We start from the raw sequence: 19681 nt of genomic DNA, 5'->3' as shown, positions 1-19681 counted from the left end.
ATACAAGTATTTACTGACAAAAATATAAATGTAACATGGAAAAATGTCAAAGATTTTACTGAGTTACAGCTCATATAAGGAAATTAGTCAACTGAATTAAATTCATTAGGCCCTAATCTATGGATTTCACATGAATGGAAATACAGATATGCATCTTTTGGTCACTGATACCTTAAAAAATGGGCCTCACAATGGGCCTCGGGATCTCGTCACAGTGCAGTGTCTCTGTGCATTCAAATTTCCATCAATAAAAGGCAATTGTGTTTGTTGGTCGGTAGCTTATGCCTGCTCATACCATATATTTTTTTCAGTGTAAATTAAAAAATGCATCTGAAAGAGTGATTCCTGGTGGGCACATCTGCCCCTGACACCTCAGTATTGTCACTGTCAGTGGGCAAGGACAAACACTCAGTGGTAGTATATCGCTCCTCATTTCACTGTTCCTCTCATTAAAGTGTACTGTGGAGAAAAGGATGGCAGAAAGAGGGCGATGAAGTGATGGAGGAAGAGGACAAAGGGCAGAATAGGGGATAGAGGATAAGACATGAGAGGAGAAAGAGCAGGGGAGGAGAGAGGTGATGGTGGGAGAGCAGAGTCGGAAGGGCAGAAAAGAATAATGGACATGAGAGGAAGGATCAGAGAGGAGAGGAGGTATCATTCAGAACACATCAGAGTCGTGGCTTGAGGCTCCGTCTCAGGATTGCTGCCTTGTGTCTCCCAGGATTCTCTGTGCAAACAGTGGTGACACTTCAGTTGCCAATGCACTCCCTTTGAAGGAGCGAGGAGATGGGGAAGAGAGGGAATGACGGGGAGGAGGAGATGGGCTATGAGACGGTTGCACGGAAATAACCTACATCAAAGTTTCTCACCAGTTGTTTTCCTAGATCCTTTGAGTCCATCCATCCTTGTCCACAATTCACTGTGAGAATCAAAGACATGTGTCTTAAAATGACTTGGTTCCATACACGTGGCGTAAGGCACTTCCCATTGGTTGAACTTGAGTGTCATAAATGTCTCTTATTAAAGGTCGATTAAGGCTTCCTCCGTCTTGCAGGGGGAGGAGGAGAGCTTCACTCTGAAGTCCTGCACAAGACGGAAGACGGATTCTATAGAGAAGAGGTTCTGTTTCGACGTGGAGGCTGTCGACAGGTGAGTCATTGCTGCTGGCTACCAGCTTGTTGTTACCCATTACAACCACATGGCGGTGCTCACGAGTGTCGCTGGGCTGAGGCTGTGGCTGACTGACTGTGGGGTCGGAGCTCAACGCAGAGGATCTTATTAATATGGATTGGCAAGCGGTGGATGTTAGATGACGAACGCTAAGTGAGATATCTGCCACCTCTCCAGCCCTGTCATAGAAGGGTGTTGTCTGACTGTATATAAAGCAGCAGAGCCAGTGACCTCCTAACTCTAACGCTAGCTCTACTGTGGCCGCTTCAGCCACTGATCTCTCTCCTCCTGCATCGGCCCATTCCTTCACTCAACCCTCGTAATTTATTCATGGTGTTTGTTTGTCCGCTGCCCAGAGTGTTTTTGTATGTGTGCGTGTTTGTTCACTAGATGCAGTGCACTGTTGTTGTTAGCAGCAGGAAAGTTAAAGCTGGCCTCAACATGCTTTAGCACGCAGCGGCATCGCAAAGACATAACTTGAGGGTGACTGTCAGTGAGAGCGTGCGTTATGGCGTCCTCTGCCCCAGACTGTGTGTGTGTGTGTGTGTGTGTGTGTGTGTGTGTGTGTGTGTGTGTGTGTGAATGTGGTTTTAATGGAGGACTGTGTTGACAGCTGAAGGTGAGCCTGCTGCCAGGGCCAGGTGAAATATGGCAACGCTGGCCAGAGATGAGCGTAGTTTCGGATAGGGCCGGGGTCGGATTGATAGAGGTGTCAGTCTGTGTTGGGATGGTTGTGGTGGAAGCAGCAGATTGACTTGATGGGGGATAATGTTTAATAATGTCAGAGGACCCAAAGAGGGTGGACAACCCCCTTATGTAGCAGTGATTTCCTTCTGTCAGTCACTGCTACGTGGTGTGTTGCGTTTGATGAAATGCTGATCTTTGTGTGTGTGTTTGTGCGTTGCAGGCCAGGGGTGATCACCATGCAAGCTCTATCGGAGGAAGACCGCAGGCTGTGGATGGAAGCTATGGATGGGAGAGAACCGGTACGTTGCCAGGGTTACACACTCATCCTGTGCGTGTGTGTGTGTGACTGTGTGTGTGTGTGTGTGTGTGTGTACTCATATGCGTATAGCCCGCCACAGGGATTCGTGGCATAGCTGGCTAACTAACCTTCAACTCCTTTAGGAAGCCACTTCAGTCCGTAGCAACTTCCATTGATGTCAATGTACCGTACTACAACATTACAGCATAGTGTACATGGGCTTATGCAAGTACAGCCTGTGTTCAGTACACGGATAGGTGCTTGTGACCGGAGGTGGTGGTGATTGATGGCGGTAACGCTAAGCTGTGTAACCGTGGTAACTGGGTGTCTCTGTTCCTTCCAGGTCTATAACTTAAACAGAGACAGCCAGAGTGAAGGCCGTAAGTGACACATTGGTATTAATTTGCTTTACTCTACCATCTGTCCGTATGAATGCACACTGATAATTGATGGGATTCATTCACTTCTCTACCTCCGTTTCTCCCTCTATTTTTCTCTCTGCCTATCTCTCTTCATCCCACTCTTTCTCTCTTTACCTTTCTCTCTCTCGTCCTCTCCCTCTCCCACTGTCCCACCCTGCCTCCCCCTCCCCCTCCCCTCTCTCTCCATCTTTCAGTGGCTCAGCTGGATGTGGTTGGCTTCAACATTGTGAAGAAGTTCATCTACGCTGTGGAGACCAGAGGTAATGAACTAAGGCTTGGCTGCTTACAGGCATCACAGGTCTCTAGTACTACTGTATTGCGAACCTGGTGTCACTGGTCACTCTTACAAGTCCTATACAATCTTTATAGATATCTGTCCTGTTCTGTCCTGTCCCACAGGCATTGACGAGCAGGGCCTGTACAGGATTGTTGGAGTAAACTCCAGGGTGCAGAAACTCCTGGGTCTTGCCATGGGTAAGACAGAGAGATAATGGAGCTGTGTGTGTGTGCGTGTGTGTGTGCATGTGTGTGTGCGTGTGCATGCGTGTGCGTGTGTGTGTGTGTGTGTGTGTGGGGTGTGTGTGTGTGTGTGTGCACGTGTGCGTGTGTGTGTGTGCGTGTGTGTGTGTGTGCGTGTGTGCGTGTGTGTGTGTGTGTGTTAGAGAAAGACTGAGTCCTTGCCCCAAAAACAAATCCGAGCAGGTAATATTTGGGGGCAAGATTGAATCTAACTTATTTAACATTTATGCAGTAGTTTTGTTTGCACAACCTGTCTTATTCTGATAGCTGGAATCTCCTGATCCTCCTGTTTGGGGAGTCTATACTGTAGCAGAAAACGGTAGAAAACCATCCTGCGGATTTTATGTGAATAGCTATGGGGAATAGGCAATTTAAGCAACTGTATAAATAATGCAAAACAAGTTGAATTACTGTAGATATACTGTAGCTCTGAGACTGACAGACGGAAAAGCACAGGAGGAGGTGACCATAGAACTGGTAGAGGACTGGAGGAGAGAATATACTGACAACTGCCAAATAGAATACAATAGATAGGTTCAATCACAAACGTCTGAAATCACAAAGCTCCTCAAATTACAGATGATGACATCTATCCTCTCCCTCTGACAGATCCTAAAACCTGTGCTGACGTGGAGCTGGACAGTACAGAATGGGAGATCAAGACCATCACCAGCGCAATCAAGTACTACCTTAGGTACAGTACTGTGAATCCATTGCCCAGGTCTAGTCATGGAAATGACTAAAGATAGTAAAGGAACACAGGCTCTCGATGAGTACTGCAGTTAGTGTGTACAATAACGCTGCACCGAGTGAGAGAGGGCTGAGAGCATGTGGTTGTCCAGTATGGCCCTGGCCTGCTGAGTAGAGCTAAGGAGGACAGGATCGAGGGCCATGGGAGAGAGCAGAGGGGTTAGTATAAAGAAGAGATGAGAGAGGAGGAGGGGGTAGAGGGCTAGGACTGAGGAGACCCACATACACAAACAGCCCAGTTTTCCGCCTGCCTAATGAAGAAGGAAATCAGCCTGATGAGTGGAGGGCCATGACTCTGCCTGCCTGCCACTGTGCCCATTGACTCTGTGTCTTCTCTCCTCAGAATGCTGCCCGCGCCCCTTATGACTTATCAGTATCAAAGGAGCTTCATCAAGGCAGCCAGTGAGTCTTTTTTCTCCTCCTCTCTCTCTCTCTCTCTCTCTCTCTCTCTCTCTCTCTCTCCCTCTCTCTCTCAACAGTTGATCTGGTTCCACTTATTTTACCCTCTTCCTCTTCCTGATAGCAGCTCCGCTGACTTTGTTTTGATAAACCAGTCTGGTTTTGAATTTGATGACCTGGTTTAGCTCCGTTGGGCAGTAGTGGGGTTGAGGTGTGAAGGAGAAGCAGGACGTAAGGGTGTGTCCTTGGCAAGCCATAAAGGAAATGGCTTTTCAGTGGGGCCAGCTGGGATGATGGAGGATGGGAAAGATAACCAACAACAACAACAAATATAGCCTATAATATATTTATTGCCCCCTCCCCCAAACTTCCCTTTAACATCTCCCTGTCCACTAATCTCCCGGTCCTTACATTAGCCAGAGCTGCATTTTCTCCTTCTCTTCCTTTTTCGCTCTCTCTCTCCTCGTCCCCTTCCCTCCACAGCCCATCTCTCTTCCTATTTTCCTCTCTCTCTCTCTCTCTCTCTCTCTCTCTCTCTCTCTCTCTCTCTCTCTCTCTCTCTCCTCTCTCCTCTCTCTCTCTCTATCCCCCTCTCTCTTCCCCCTCTCTCCCCGTTCATATCTGCTGTGTCATTGGCTGCCGCATACCTGCCTGCTCTGAGATGTTTCCTCCAGGCACTGCATGCTGGTTGACATCAGGCCATTGCCCCAAGATGAACTCTATTTTACGAGCACCTCCTCTTCCTCCTCCTGAGCCACCCCGCCCCTCTTTGCTCTGCTCCGGTTTTGGGAGGGAAGGCTGTGTGCAATCAGGAACCTAGTCTGAGGCATGCACCAGCAGGAAAACACACACTTACCAGACACGAACACTCATACTCATACACTTTCTGTCACTCACAAACTCACTTAAATGACCACAGCCACGCACCACACACTAATCTTAATCTTAACCCGAAAACTTAACCCTAAACCTAATTTTTTTAATGTATTTAAAAGTATTTAGACCCCTTTACTTTTTCCACATTTTGGTAGGTTACAGCCTTGTTCTAAAATTAATTCAAAGTTTTTTTCCCTCATCAATCTACACACCATACCCCATAATGACAAAGCAAAAACAGGATTTTAGAATTTTTTGCAAAATGTATATATATATATCACATTTCCATATGTATTTAGACCATTTACTCAGTACTTTGTTGAAGCACCTTGGGCAGCGATTACAGCCTCGGGTCTTCTTGGGTAGGATGCTACAAACTTGGCACACCTATATTTGGGTAGTTTCTGACATTCTTCTCTGCAGATCCTCTTAAGCTCTGTCAGGTTGGATGGGGATTGTCGCTGCACAGCTATTTTCAGGTCTCTCCAGAGAGAAGTTCGATCGGGTTCAAGTCTGGGCTCTGGCTGGGCCACTCAAGGACGTTCAGAGAATTGTCCTGAAGCCATTTCTGCGTTGTCTTGGTTGTGTGCTTAGGGTCATTGTCATATTGGAAGGTGAACCTTCGCCCCAGTCTGAGGTTCTGAGCACTCTGGAGCAGGATTTCATCAAGAATCTCTCTGTACTTTGCTCCATTCATCTTTCACTCGATCCTGACTAGTCTCCCAGTCCCTGCCACTGAAAAACATCCCAACAGCATGATGCTGCCACCACCATGCTTCACTGTAGAGATGGTGCCAAGTTTCCTCCAGACGTGATGCTTGGCATTCAGGCCAAAGAGTTCAATCTTGGTTTCATCAGACCCTAAAATCTTGTTTCTCATGGTCTGAGAGTCCTTTAGGTGCCTTTTGGCAAACTCCAAGCAGGCTGACGTGTATTTTTGTCACGTCCTGACCTTAGTGCCCTTTTTATGTCCCTATTTTAGTTTGGTCAGGGCGTGAGTTGGGGTGGGCATTCTATGTGTTGTTCTATGTTTTTGTATTTCTGTGTTTGGCCTGGTATGGTTTCCAATCAGAGGCAGCTGTTTATCGTTGTCTCTGATTGAGAACCATACTTAGGCAGCCTGTTTTCCCACTATGATTTGTGGGTAGTTGTTTTCTGTTTTGTGTTGCTGCACCTTACAGGACTGTTTTGTTTTTGTTTCACTCTGTTTGTTATTTTGTTTAGTGTTTCTGTTCTAATAAATATAACATGAACACTACCCACGCTGCGCTTTGGTCCGATCCATCCTATTCCTCATCAGAAGAGGAAGACAATCGTTACAATTTTACTGAAGTGTGGCTTCCATCTAGCCACTCTACCATAAAGGCCTGATTGGTGGAGTGCTGGAGAGATGGTTGTCCTTCTCTTGAGCTCTGTCAGAGTGACCATCAGGTTCTTGGTCACCTCCCTGACCAAGGCCTTTCTCCCAGAATTGCTCAGTTTGGCCTAGTGGCCAGCTCTAGGAAGAGTCTTGGTGGTTCCAAACTTCTTCCATTTAAGAATGATTGAGGCCACTGTATTCTTTGGGACCTTCGACACAATCCTGTCTCGGAGCTCTACGGACAATTCCTTCTGATATGCACTGTCAACTGTGGTACTTTCCAAATCATGTCCAATCAATTGAATTTACCACAGGTGGACTCCAATCAAGTTGTAAAAACATCTCAAGGTTGATCAATGGAAACAGGAATGCCTTGAGCTCAATGTCTCATAGCAAAGGGTTTGAATACTTATGTAAAGAAGGTATTTCTGCTTTTAATTAGTAATACATTTGCGAAACTTTTGTGTAGATTGATGAGAAAAAATAAACATCTAATCAATTTTAGAGTAATGCTGTAATGTAACAAAATGTGGAAAAAGTGAAGGGGTCTGAATACTTTCCGAATGCACTGTATATACTGTATGTGTATATATATATATATATATATATATATATATATATATATATATATATATATATATATACATAGGGTGGCAGGTAGCTGGGGCAGCCCAGCTACCTAATAAACAACTATATATATATATACACTACCGTTCAAATGTTTGGAGTCACTTAGACATTTCCTTGTTTTTTAAAGAAAATCACATTTTTTGTCCACTAAAATAACATCAGAACATCAGAAATACAGTGTAGACATTGTTAATGTTGTAAATGACTATTGAAGCTCGAAATGGCAGATTTTTTTTAATGGAAAATCTACAGAGGCCCATTATCAGCAACCATCACTGCTGTGTTCCAATGACATGTTGTGTTACCTAATCCCAGTTTATCATTTTAAGAGGCTTATTGATCGTTAGAAAACCCTTTTGCAATTATGTTAGCACAGCTTTTGTGCTGATTAAAGAAGAAATAAAACGGGCCTTCTTTAGACTAGTTGAGTATCTGGAGCATCAGCACTTGTGAGTTCGATTACAGGCCCAAAATGGCCAGATTTTTCTTCTGAAAATCGTCAGTCTATTCTTGTTCTGCGAATTGAAGGCTATTCCATGCGAGAAATTGCCAAGAAACTGAAGATCTCGTACAACACTGTGTACTACTCCCTTCACAGAACAGCGCAAACTGTCTCGAACCAGAATAGAAAGAGGAGTGGGAGGCCCTGGTGCACAACTGAGCAATAGGACAAGTCGTCAACTGGCAGCTTAATTAAATAGTAACCGCAAAACACCAGTCTCAATGTCAACAGTGAAGATGCGACTCCGGGATGCTGGCCTTCGAGGCATAGTTCCTCTGTCCAGTGTCTGTGTTCTTTTGCCCATCTTAATATTTTATTTTTATTGGCCAGTCTGAGATATGGCTTTTTCTTTGCAACTCTGCCTAGAAGGCCAGCATCCCGGAGTCGGCTCTTCACTGTTGACGTTGAGATTGGTGTTTTGCGGGTACCATTTAATGAAGCTGCCAGTTGAGGACTTGTGAGGCGTCTGTTTCTCAAATGTTACTGACAAGAAGCAGATGGCTGAGCTCTTTAATCAGAACTTCATTAAGTTAGAATTCCTATTTGACTCAGCTATGCCTCCTTGCCCGTCCAACATCTCCCACCCCTTCTAATTTTTTATTTTACATTTATTTAACTAGGCAAGTCAGTTAAGAACATATTCTTATTTTCAATGACGGCCTAGGAACAGTGAGTAGGAATTGCCTTGTTCAGGGGCAGAACGACAGATTTTCACCTTGTCAGCTCCGGGGATTCGAGCTGACAAACTTTCAGTTACAAGTCCAACACTCTAACCACTAGTCTACCTGCCACCAATGCGACTATCCCCGATGCTTCTACTTCTTTTTCCCCTGCCACGCTACAAAGTTTCTCTCTGCAGGCAGTCACTGAGGAGCTCCTTAAACTCACCCCCCAAAAAACATCTGCCCCTATCATCGCCAAGCTTATCTCTAACCTTTTTAACCTGTCTCTCCTTTCTGGGGAGGTTCCCATTGCTTGGAAGGCAGCCACAGTTCATCCTTTATTTAAAGGAGGAGATCAAGCTGATTCTAACTGTTATAGGCCTATTTCTATTTTGCCCTGTTTATCAAAAGTGTTTCGAAAAACTTGTCAATAATCAACTGACTGGCTTTCTTGATGTCTATAGGATTCTCTCGGGTATGCAATCTGGTTTCCGCTCAGTTATGGATGTGTCACTGCAACCTTAAAGGTCCTCAATGATGTCACCATTGCCCTTTATTCTAAGCAATATTGTGCTGCTATTTTTATTGACTTGGCCAAAGCTTTTGATACGGTAGACTATTCCATTCTTGTGGGCCGGCTAAGGAGTATTGGTGTCTCTGAAGGGACTTTGGCCTGGTTTGCTAACTACCTCCCTCAAAGAGTGCAGTGTATAAAGTCAGAAAATCTGCTGTCTCAGCCACTGCCTGTCACCAAGGGAGTACCCCAAGGGTCAATCCTAGGCCCCACGCTCTTCTCATTTTACATCAATCAGCTCTCTCATCCATTTATATGCAGATTATACAGTCTTATATTCATCTGGCCCCTCCCCGGATTTTGTGTTAAATGTTTTATAATAGTGTCCAACAAGCTTTCTCTACCCTTAACCTTGTTCTGAACATCTCCAAAACAAGGTCATGTGGTTTGGTAAAAATAATGCCCCTCCAAAGGTGTTATTACTACCTCTGAGGGTTTAGAGCTTGTGGTAGTCAACTCGTACAAATACTTAGTATTGATAGACAGTGCACTGTCCTTCTCTCAGCACATATCAAAGCTGCAGGCTAAAGATACATCTAGACTTGGTTTCCTCTATCGTAATCGCTCCTCTTTCACCCCAGCTGCCAAACTAACCCTGTTTTAGATGACCGTTCTACCCATCCTAGATTACGGAGAAGGGTGCTCATTCAGCCATTCAGCCATCAGATTTGCCACCAATGCTCCTTATAGGATACATCACTGTACTCTATACTCCTCTGTAAACTGGTCATCTCTGTATACCCGTCTCAAGACCCACTGGTTGATGCTTATTTATAAAACCCTCTTAAGCCTATCTGAGATAGCTACGGCAGCCCTCATCCTCCACATACAACACCCGTTCTGTCAGTCACATTCTGTTAAAGGTCCCCAAAGCACACACATCCGTGGGTCGCTCATCTTTTCAGTTCACTGCAGCTAGCGACTGGAACGAGCTGCAACAAACACTCAAACTGGACAGTTTTATCTCAATCTCTTCATTCAAAGACTCAATCATGGACACTCTTACTGACAGTTGTGGCTGCTTTGTGTGATGTATTGTTGTCTCTACCTTCTTGCCATTTGTTGACTGTGCCCAATAATGTTTGTACCATGTTTTGTGCTGCTACCATGTTGTGTTGCTACCATGTTGTTGATATGTTGTGTTCCTACCATGCTGTGTTGTCATGTGTTGCTGCCTTTCTATGTTGTTGTCTTAGGTCTCTCTTTATGTACTGTTGTGTTGTCTCTCTTGTTGTGATGTGTGTTTTGTCCTATATTTATATGGTATTTTTTATTTAATTTTTAATCCCAGGCCGCAGGAGGCCTTTTGCCTTTTTGTAGGCCGTCAATTGTAAATAAGAATTTGTTCTTAACTGACTTGCCTAGTTAAATAAAGGTTCAATAAAAAAAATGTTGGTGTGTGTACGCTCGCAGGTATGTGTGTATGCGAAGACACTGGGAGTCGATTGCGGTGGGGAGGTGACAGTGGGGGTATGATGTCGTGTCACCCCCTGTGAATGCTCTGTCAACTGGCTTTGTGGTGACTGACGAGGGCCATCCATCAGCTATCTGCTCCCCGAGGCCTGGCTGGCTTTCTGGCTGTAACCTAGCTGGCTGGACCACTCTGAGACAGCACAGTGCACTGACCTGCAGACACACACACCTGCCCTGTGACCCATTTGTGCAATGACCTGCAGTCCTGGGTTCAAGTGGCATTTGTCTTATTTCAGATGTATCTGTGTTTCGAACTTCAGCTGCTTTTCATTGTGTTTGCCTGGCTGGCGCAATGGAACCAATGGAATATTAACTATATGCTCAAATGATTTGAAAGGTAACCAATTCGATTTGATTCGATTCTTGACCCCGGTTGGGCAGCCCTGTCCCAGTCCAGAAGACACTAGAGGAGAGAGAGGTAGCCTCAACTCCAGCTGTTGTTCAGTGTTGACTGGTCTGGTATCACGAAACTAAGACAGAGGTACTGTAGGGTTCAGTAGTGAAGGTGTTCTGAGGCAAACCTCTCTCAGGTTAATGGAGGATAAGGATAATGCTGGCTGCATTCAGAAGCTACATGCAGGTTGTAACCGATAGTTACCTCAGTCTCCAAGGAATAAGTGCTTTGATCAAATCTGTGGTATGATAAGCTCTTGTGGTAAGCAGCAGTATAGTATATTGGCCGTGTGGGCAGTTAAAGGGGAATTGAACCAAGGGCAGGGTTTTATAGTATTATTTCACCAGCCTTCTGGTAAATGCAACAGCGCCAATATGTTATGATAATGGCGAAAAGAGTGTTCTACATGAAGTTGTCACGGTTATTTAGACAGAGGAGTACAGGAAGCCAGTGTCCTTACTAACCTCACCTTCCACCTTCATCTCTTCCCCTCTGCTCCATCTCTCTCGCACTCTCTCCTCCCTCCATCTCTTCTCTACCTCTCCCCTCCTCTATATCTCTCTCTCCCCCTCCACCCCCCCCCCCCTTCTCTCTCTCTGTAGAACTGGACAATCAGGAGGCGAGGATCACAGAGATCCACAGCATCATCCACCGGCTCCCAGAGAAAAACCGCCAGATGCTGGACCTGCTTACCAAACACTTGGCAAAGTAGGTTAAGTTTAGGCACGGGATCCACGGACCCTTTCACTGTGTTACAAATCCTCCTGACCGTACTGCGCTGATGACCACGACTACAACCGAGTCCCAAATGGCACTCTTTTCCCTATACAGTGCCACATGGGGCCTGGTCAAAAGTTGTGCACTCAATAGGGAATAAGGGGCAATTTGGGACTCAGTTGTAGTCATGGTCATCAGCGCAGTACGGTCAGGGGGATTTGTAACACAGAAAAAGGGATCCGGCCATGACCATGACCATGACCACGCCTATAAGAGGATTGGCTTGGTAATGAACTCTGCACTGTATTGTTGACAGCAGTATGCAGTAATGGCTCCACGCTTTCCCCTGTGTTCCCCCCTACTACACACCACGATCAACACACAGCATTAGTTTGGTCCTGGCCTCATTCTATCCTTTTGGGTATTGTTGTCCAATTGAGGCAGTGGAGCCATCTGTCTGTCTCAGTGATCCTCCAGCATTAGGATTATGTCAGGGTGACGGTAGGTTACTGTCAGAGGCAGGCTGCAGACCTAAAACTCTTACCCTCTTTGTTGTTGTCCAGCATGCTGAGATAGGATTATGGATAATCCCGAACTGGTCTTCATGGGTTAGATTTCACTTGCATTCAAATCCAAATCAAATCAAATGTATTTATATAGCCCTTCGTACATCAGCTGATATCTCAAAGTGCTGTACAGAAACCCAGCCTAAAACCCCAAACAGCAAGCAATGCAGGTGTAGAAGCACGGTGGCTAGGAAAAACTCCCTAGAAAGGCCAAAACCTAGGAAGAAACCTAGAGGAACCAGGCTATGTGGGGTGGCCTTTCCTCTTCTGGCTGTGCCGGGTGGAGATTATAACAGAACATGGCCAAGATGTTCAAATGTTCATAAATGACCAGCATGGTCAAATATCACAGGCAGAACAGTTGAAACTGGAGTAGCAGCACGGCCAGGTGGACTGGGGACAGCAAGGAGTCATCATGTCAGGTAGTCCTAAGGCATGGTCCTCCGAGAGAGAGAAAGAAAGAGAGAATTAGAGAGGGCATACTTAAATTCACACAGGACACCGGATACGACAGGTATAACAAACTGACCCTAGCCCCCTGACACATAAACTACTGCAGCATAAATACTGGAGGCTGAGACAGGAGGGGTGAGGAGACACTGTGGCCCCATCCGAGGACACCCCCGGACAGGGCCAAACAGGAAGGATATAACCCCACACCACTAGAGGGATATCTTCAACCACCAACTTACCATCCTGAGACAAGGCCGAGTATAGCCCACAAAGATCTCCGCCACGGCACAACCCAAGGGGGGGCGCCAACCCAGACAGGATGATCACATCAGTGACTTAACCCACTCAAGTGACGCACCCCTCCTAGGGACGGTATGAAAGAGCCCTAGTAAGCCAATGACTCAGCCCCTGTAATAGGGTTAGAGGCAGAGAATCCCAGTGGAGAGAGGGGAACCGGCCAGGCAGAGACAGCAAGGGCGGTTCGTTGCTCCAGAGCCTTTGCGTTCACCTTCCCACTCCTGGGCCAGACTACACTCAATCATATGACCCACTGAAGAGATGAGTCTTCAGTAAAGACTTAAAGGTTGAGACCGAGTTTGCGTCTCTGACATGGGTAGGCAGACCGTTCCATAAAAATGGAGCTCTATAGGAGAAAGCCCTGCCTCCAGCTGTTTGCTTAGAAATTCTAGGGACAATTAGGAGGCCTGCGTCTTGTGACCGTAGCGTACGTGTAGGTATGTACGGCAGGACCATATCAGAGAGATAGGTAGGAGCAAGCCCATGTAATGCTTTGTAGGTTAGCAGTAAAACCTTGAAATCAGCCCTTGCCTTGACAGGAAGCCAGTGTAGGGAGGCTAGCACTGGAGTAATATGATCACATTTTTTGGTTCTAGTCAGGATTCTAGCGTATTTAGCACTAACTGAAGTTAATTTAGTGCTTTATCCGAGTAGCCGGAAAGTAGAGCATTGCAGTAGTCTAACCTAGAAGTGACAAAAGCATGGATACATTTTTCTGCATAATTTTTGGACAGAAAGTTTCAGATTTTTGCAATGTTACGTAGATGGAAAAAAGCTGTCCTTGAAATGATCTTGATATGTTCTTCAAAAGAGAGATCAGGGTCCAGAGTAACGCCGAGGTCCTTCACAGTTTTATTTGAGACGACTGTTCAACTATTAAGATTAATTGTCAGATTCAACAGAAGATCTCTTTGTTTCTTGGGACCTAGAACAAGCATCTCTGTTTTGTCCGAGTTTAAAAGTAGAACGTTTGCAGCCATCCACTTCCTTATGTCTGGAACACATGCTTCTAGCGAGGGCAATTTTGGGGCTTCACCATGTTTCATTGAAATGTACAGCTGTGTGTCATCCGCATAGCAGTGAAAGTTAACATTATGTTTTCGAATGACATCCCCAAGAGGTAAAATATATAGTGAAAACACTAGTGGTCCTAAAACGGAACCTTGAGGAACACCGAAATTTACAGTTGATTTGTCAGAGGACAAACCATTCACAGAGACAAACTGATATCTTTCCGACAGATAAGATCTAAACCAGGCCAGAACTTGTCCGTGTAGACCAATTTGGGTTTCCAATCTCTCCAAAAGAATGTGGTGATCGATGGTATCAAAAGCAGCACTAAGGTCTAGGAGCACGAGGACAGATGCAGAGCCTCGGTCTGATGCCATTAAAAGGTCATTTACCACCTTCACAAGTGCAGTCTCAGTGCTATGATGGGGTCTAAAACCAGACTGAAGTATTTCGTATACATTGTTTGTCTTCAGGAAGGCAGTGAGCTGCGCAACAGCCTATTCTAACATTTTTGAGAGGAATGGAAGATTCGATACAGGCCGATAGTTTTTTATATTTTCTGGGTCAAGGTTTGACTTTTTCAAGAGAGAATTTATTACTGCCACTTTAAGTGAGTTTGGTACACATCCGGTGGATAGAGAGCCGTTTATTATGTTCAACCTAGGAGGGCCAAGCACAGGAAGCAGCTCTTTCAGTAGTTTAGTTGGAATAGGGTCCAGTATGCAGCTTGAAGTTTTAGAGGCCATGATTATTTTCATCATTGTGTCAAGAGATATAGTACTAAAACACTTGAGCGTCTCTATTGATCCTAGGTCCTGGCAGAGTTGTGCAGACTCAGGACAACTGAGCTTTGAAGAAATACGCAGATATAAAGAGGAGTCCGTAATTTGCTTTCTAATAATCATGATCTTTTCCTCAAAGAAGTTCATGAATTTATCACTGCTGAAGTGAAAGCCATCCTCTCTTGGGGAATGCTGCTTTTTAGTATCAAAAAGGAATTTCGGATTGTTCTTATTTTCCTCAATTAAGTTGGAAAAATAGGATGATCGAGCAGCAGTAAGAGCTCTTCGGTACTGCACGGTACTGTCTTTCTTTCCAAGCTAGTCGGAAGACTTCCAGTTTGGTGTGGCGCCATTTCCGTTCCAATTTTCTGGAAGTTTGCTTCAGAGCTCAGGTATTTTCTGTGTACCAGGGAGCTAGTTTCTTATGAGAAATGTTTTTAGTTTTTAGGGGTGCGACTCCATCTAGGGTATTGCGCAAGGTTAAATTGAGTTCCTCAGTTAGGTGGTTAACTGATTTTTGTCCTCTGGCGTCCTTGGGTAGACAGAGGGAATCTGGAAGGACATCAAGGAATCTTTGTGTTGTCTGTGAATTTATAGCACGACTTTTGATGTTCACCATTTCTATTTACGTTTCTATTTGGATTTCATGTGCTGTTACATATGAGATGGTAAGTCCAGAAATCGTACATTTCAGTTGTTCTATAGATCGAAATGGGCAGATGTTGGATAATAACAGTGTTGAAGTGTTCGAAATTTAGCTAAAGGAAGGGCTTGACTTTGTTGGCATGTGCACTATGATATAGCAGTTATTTTGGCCAACTGGCAACTGGCATTAGTGATATGTGTTGCAATTGAAGAACACATCAGTGATAGTGAAGGGTCGTTCGCTAACGAACGGCTCTATTAGAGCGGTTATTTTTTGTGATCGTCGGGAACCAAATCGCATCTTTGAAAGAGCCGTTAATTTGTCTCCCTAATTTGCATACTTTCACTACTGCTTTTTGAGCTCCAAACAACAAATTTCTGCAAATGAGTTATATATATTCACTAAAGATTGTAATTCCTCACTGCAACAACAATATATAGTGAGGAGAGAGCCTTTTTCTGGTCCACACATTTTTACAGTGCGTGCGTATTCTTTTTGCAGGTCATCTAATAATTTGGTCAGGTAAAAATGCATTTGAACTTGCATGTCACAATCGGACATAACTTGGCTTTAAAATGTATTTGAACTTGCATGTCACAATCGGACATAACATGGTTTTTAGGTACATTTTCAGCGCTACTGAATAAAGAGCAGTTTGGAAGCCACATTATCATATCTTTTAGCTAAACAGAGCCAAATAAGCCCGCCTACTGAAAGACTTAAATTCTGATAAGAATCACTTATTTTGTGTTTTAAATGGCACTCTATTCCTTTTATAGCACACTAGCGATATGATGTTGTTGTTGTTGGGGTGGTCAATTTATTGTATTTAATTCAATTTATGGTAACACAGACAAAAAACTGAACCATTCACCCATTCCCATCCCGCACCCACACAGGACCCCATTTACTGAAGATATCATAGCAATTCTCTTATTTTTTTTAGTAGACCACAGCTCAACATTTGTCTCTTTAGCACCATGCATATGGGACACAGAAAGTTCCATATTAGCTGGGTCCATAAATGAAAGCGCCCTTTGACAGAGATTAAGGCTCTTGCCAACGCAACACAACCATCTTTTTGGCTGCTGTAAGTCCGGCTAGCTATATTGGTTTTTCGTTCCATGGAAGAATCGTCATTGATTGTTGTTGGTGAAAAGAGTATATTTTTTAGCAACAATGGTGGATAAAGACATTAAAACCTGATTCCAGAGTGGGAGGACCTCTGGGCATTCCCAAATCATGCAAATCTCTCTCTCTCTCTCTCTCTCTCCTTCCCTCTCTCTCTGTCTCTGTCTCTGTCTCTGTCTCTCTCTCTCTCTCTCTCTCTCTCTCTCTCTCTCTCTCTCTCTCTCTCTGTTCTGTCTGTCTGTCTGTCTGTCTGTCTGTCTGTCTGTCTGTCTGTCTGTCTCTCTCTCCCACCCCCTCTCTCTCTCACACACACAAACACACCTCTTCATCTTTCTCCTTACTTTCCCCTCCCTCCCTCCCCCAGTGTGGCCAGTCACCACCAGCAGAATCTGATGACTGTGGCCAACCTGGGCGTGGTGTTTGGCCCCACTCTGCTGAGGCCCCAGGAGGAGACTGTGGCCGCCATCATGGACATCAAGTTCCAGAACATTGTGGTAGAGATCCTCATCGAGAACCATGAGAGGGTGAGTCAGACAGTCAGTTGTTCAACACAGTCCAACAGCCAGACGTGGATGACGGCACATGTCTCTAAGTCGCAGCCCCTATCACCACATTACCACATTTCTCTTTCCCTGGACATAAACAATGGTGTGTAGGGCAACTGTTCAACCTCTGTCCAATACCCAGTACCTAAAGTTTTTTGTAAGTCAAGCACATTCTGAAAAGGGGCCTACGAGAGGAAGGGTGAGAAAAGTCACAACTATAATCTGGTTAGCCAGGGTGGAGGAGTATTTCTCACTAAGCATACCGGTGCAAACTAATGACCCAGATTCATCAGTCCCAGAGTTTTGATTTGATTATCTGAATGGAACGGGAGCAATGTTGTCAGAGGAATGTAGGATGCAAGACAGTGTCGGGAACATAAGCATCAACAGTATTACTTGCTGATAACATCTCTGAAAACCTGAAACCATTATGGGAGTGAAATGGAAAGTATTACGCTATGTATAACAGATCATTCTAGTCTCCTCTCTTTTCACAAAGGCCCTACTATAGGACTGTCAAACTATTTATAGTTGTGTGAACTAATGTATAGTTAGTTGTGTGAGTAAGTTATATTAGCCATGGGTGGGTACCGGTATTCTATGTATGTGTAGGTTGAATTTGCCAGTCCTGTGTGTGCAGATATTCAAGGATATGCCAGTTCCGGGAGGTGGCCCGGCCAACCTACAGCTCAACCTGCAGCCTCGGAGGAAAAGCGCAGAGAGCAAAGCCCCGTCCTGCAGCGAGAGACCCCTCACCCTCTTCCACACACCCACACACACCCAGAAAGGTAGGCAGGAGCACAACAGTCTCTTTACCACACACACCCTTCTTCGATGTTCAAAGTGTCAGTCGGGACAGGAGACATCCACATTGCCTGAGATTTGTTCGTCCTCCTTTATAAGAAATGACTTTATTAGCAGAAAAACATTCATTGTCAGCATTTGCTTTAGCGGCTGACACGTTGATCACCAATCTTAAATATCCTCCTCTCAGCCGCTCACGTTTTGTATACTCAGTGTACATCTTCTTCTTGCTGTTACGTAGTGGAGAAGAGGAACAGCGTGGTAGTGAACTCTACTCCAGAGCCCCAGCAGCTTCATCCGGCCCAGGCCAATGCCCCCCACAACAACCCATCAGCCACCCGCTCTTCCTCCACAGCAGCGGTCAACCATAACAGCAGTGGCAGCCACGGCCACGGCTGGACCCAACGCAACAGCCTGACCAGCACTGACGGAGATCAGGACGGGGGCCTGATGGCCAGGCAGAACTCACAGAGCCGCCCTAACTCACTGTGAGTACACATGCATAAGCACATATGCACAAACACACACACACACACACACACACACACACACACACACACACACACACACACACACACACACACACACACACACACACACACACACACACACACACTCTCTTTCTTTCCCCCTCCTCACTTTTTCTTCCTTCAGCCTCCTCTCTTTCTTTCTCCTTCTCCTCACCAGACAAGGGGGATTCTCTGCGTTGACATCAAAATAACATTTTATTGGTCACATACACATGGTTAGCAGATGTTATTACGAGTGTAGTGAAATGCTTGTGCTTCTAGTTTCGACAGTGCAGCAATATCGAACAAGTAATATCTAACAATTCCACAACAAGTACCTAATACACACAAAGCTAAGTAAGGAATGCAATAAGAATATATAAATATATGGATGAGCAATGTCAGAGATGCATATGATAAGATGCAATAGATAGTATAGAATACAGTATATACATATGAGATGAGTAATGCAAGATATGTAAACATTATTAAAGTGACTAGTGTTCCGTTTATTAAAGTGGCCAATGAATTCAAGTCTGTATGTAGGCAGCAGCTGCTCTGTGCTAGTGATGGCTGTTTAACAGTCTGACATAATACCAATTCAAGTGATGATAGAAGACATGTTTGATGGAATTTGATCTTGCCTTGTGAAATCTCCCAAGGGTAGACACAAGTAATATTGCTCACTGGGAGATGCTCGATCATAAAGAGCTAGATGGCACCGATTGACATGGCCACCTTGTTTCAGGCTCCTAAGCAAATTTTACAGTATTTTTAAAAAATCACGTTATTAGCCCAGAACTTTCTTTGCATTATTAAATATAGCTGGAAATAACTTTTGAATATCAGAGAGGTGGTAACTCACCAGCATTTCGACCAGGAATACGACTTTCCTGAGTTGGATCCTTTGTTTGTGCCTTCCAAGGAGATTGAATTTATGCCAGAGGCTGCTCCAAGACGCCGCTGGCATATTCGGAGTGGACTTTTAGTCCAACTCAGGAGGCGTGCACACCATCCACCACTTTAGAGTATATTACTTGCTAATGTTCAGTCCCTGGACAATATAGTAGACAAGCTCAGGGCGAGGATCTCCTTCCAGAGAGACATCAGGGACTGTAGCATACTCTGTGTCACGGATCATAGCTCACTAAGGATATACTGTCCCCGTCCATACATTGTGTGGATAGCAATAAAGTTCTCTCCGGGAAGAAGAAAGGTGGAGGAGTATGTTTCATGATTAGCTACTCATGGTGTGATTCTGGTAACGTACAGGATCTCAAGTCCTTTTGTTCACCCAAACTAGAATACCTCACAATCAAGTGCCGACCGCATTACCTCCCTAGAGAATTGTCTTCGTTTATCGTCACAGCCGTGTATATTCATGACTGGACCGAGAAGGCTATCCAAAACATCCAGTGACTCTGAATTTTTCAATCTACTCTGCAGTACGCAATCGTTAGGACCAGGGACTTCCTCCTCAACATGCACGGACACAGCATGACAA

At 44.9% G+C, this 19681-nt stretch overlaps 1 protein-coding gene across 4 annotated transcripts in view; it reads left to right on the top strand.

The window, feature by feature from the left end:
- LOC115105249 (rho GTPase-activating protein 26-like) overlaps positions 1-19681 on the top strand; it is a 125953-nt gene that overhangs the window by 76093 nt on the left and 30179 nt on the right. For all 4 annotated transcript variants that reach the window (XM_029627037.2, XM_029627039.2, XM_029627038.2 and 1 more), the window contains exons 10-20: positions 1055-1149; positions 2078-2156; positions 2499-2535; positions 2772-2837; positions 2977-3051; positions 3706-3790; positions 4190-4248; positions 11319-11424; positions 16684-16843; positions 17505-17652; positions 17910-18156. In XM_029627037.2, coding sequence (XP_029482897.1) covers positions 1055-1149; positions 2078-2156; positions 2499-2535; positions 2772-2837; positions 2977-3051; positions 3706-3790; positions 4190-4248; positions 11319-11424; positions 16684-16843; positions 17505-17652; positions 17910-18156 — 1157 coding nt within the window. The remainder of the gene's footprint in view (positions 1-1054; positions 1150-2077; positions 2157-2498; positions 2536-2771; positions 2838-2976; positions 3052-3705; positions 3791-4189; positions 4249-11318; positions 11425-16683; positions 16844-17504; positions 17653-17909; positions 18157-19681) is intronic.

This window comes from Oncorhynchus nerka, linkage group LG22 (genome assembly GCF_034236695.1).
Source record: "Oncorhynchus nerka isolate Pitt River linkage group LG22, Oner_Uvic_2.0, whole genome shotgun sequence".
Taxonomy (NCBI): Eukaryota; Metazoa; Chordata; class Actinopteri; order Salmoniformes; family Salmonidae; genus Oncorhynchus; species Oncorhynchus nerka.
Note: the sequence above shows the minus strand (reverse complement) of the source record. Positions and strands in the feature narration are given on the sequence as shown.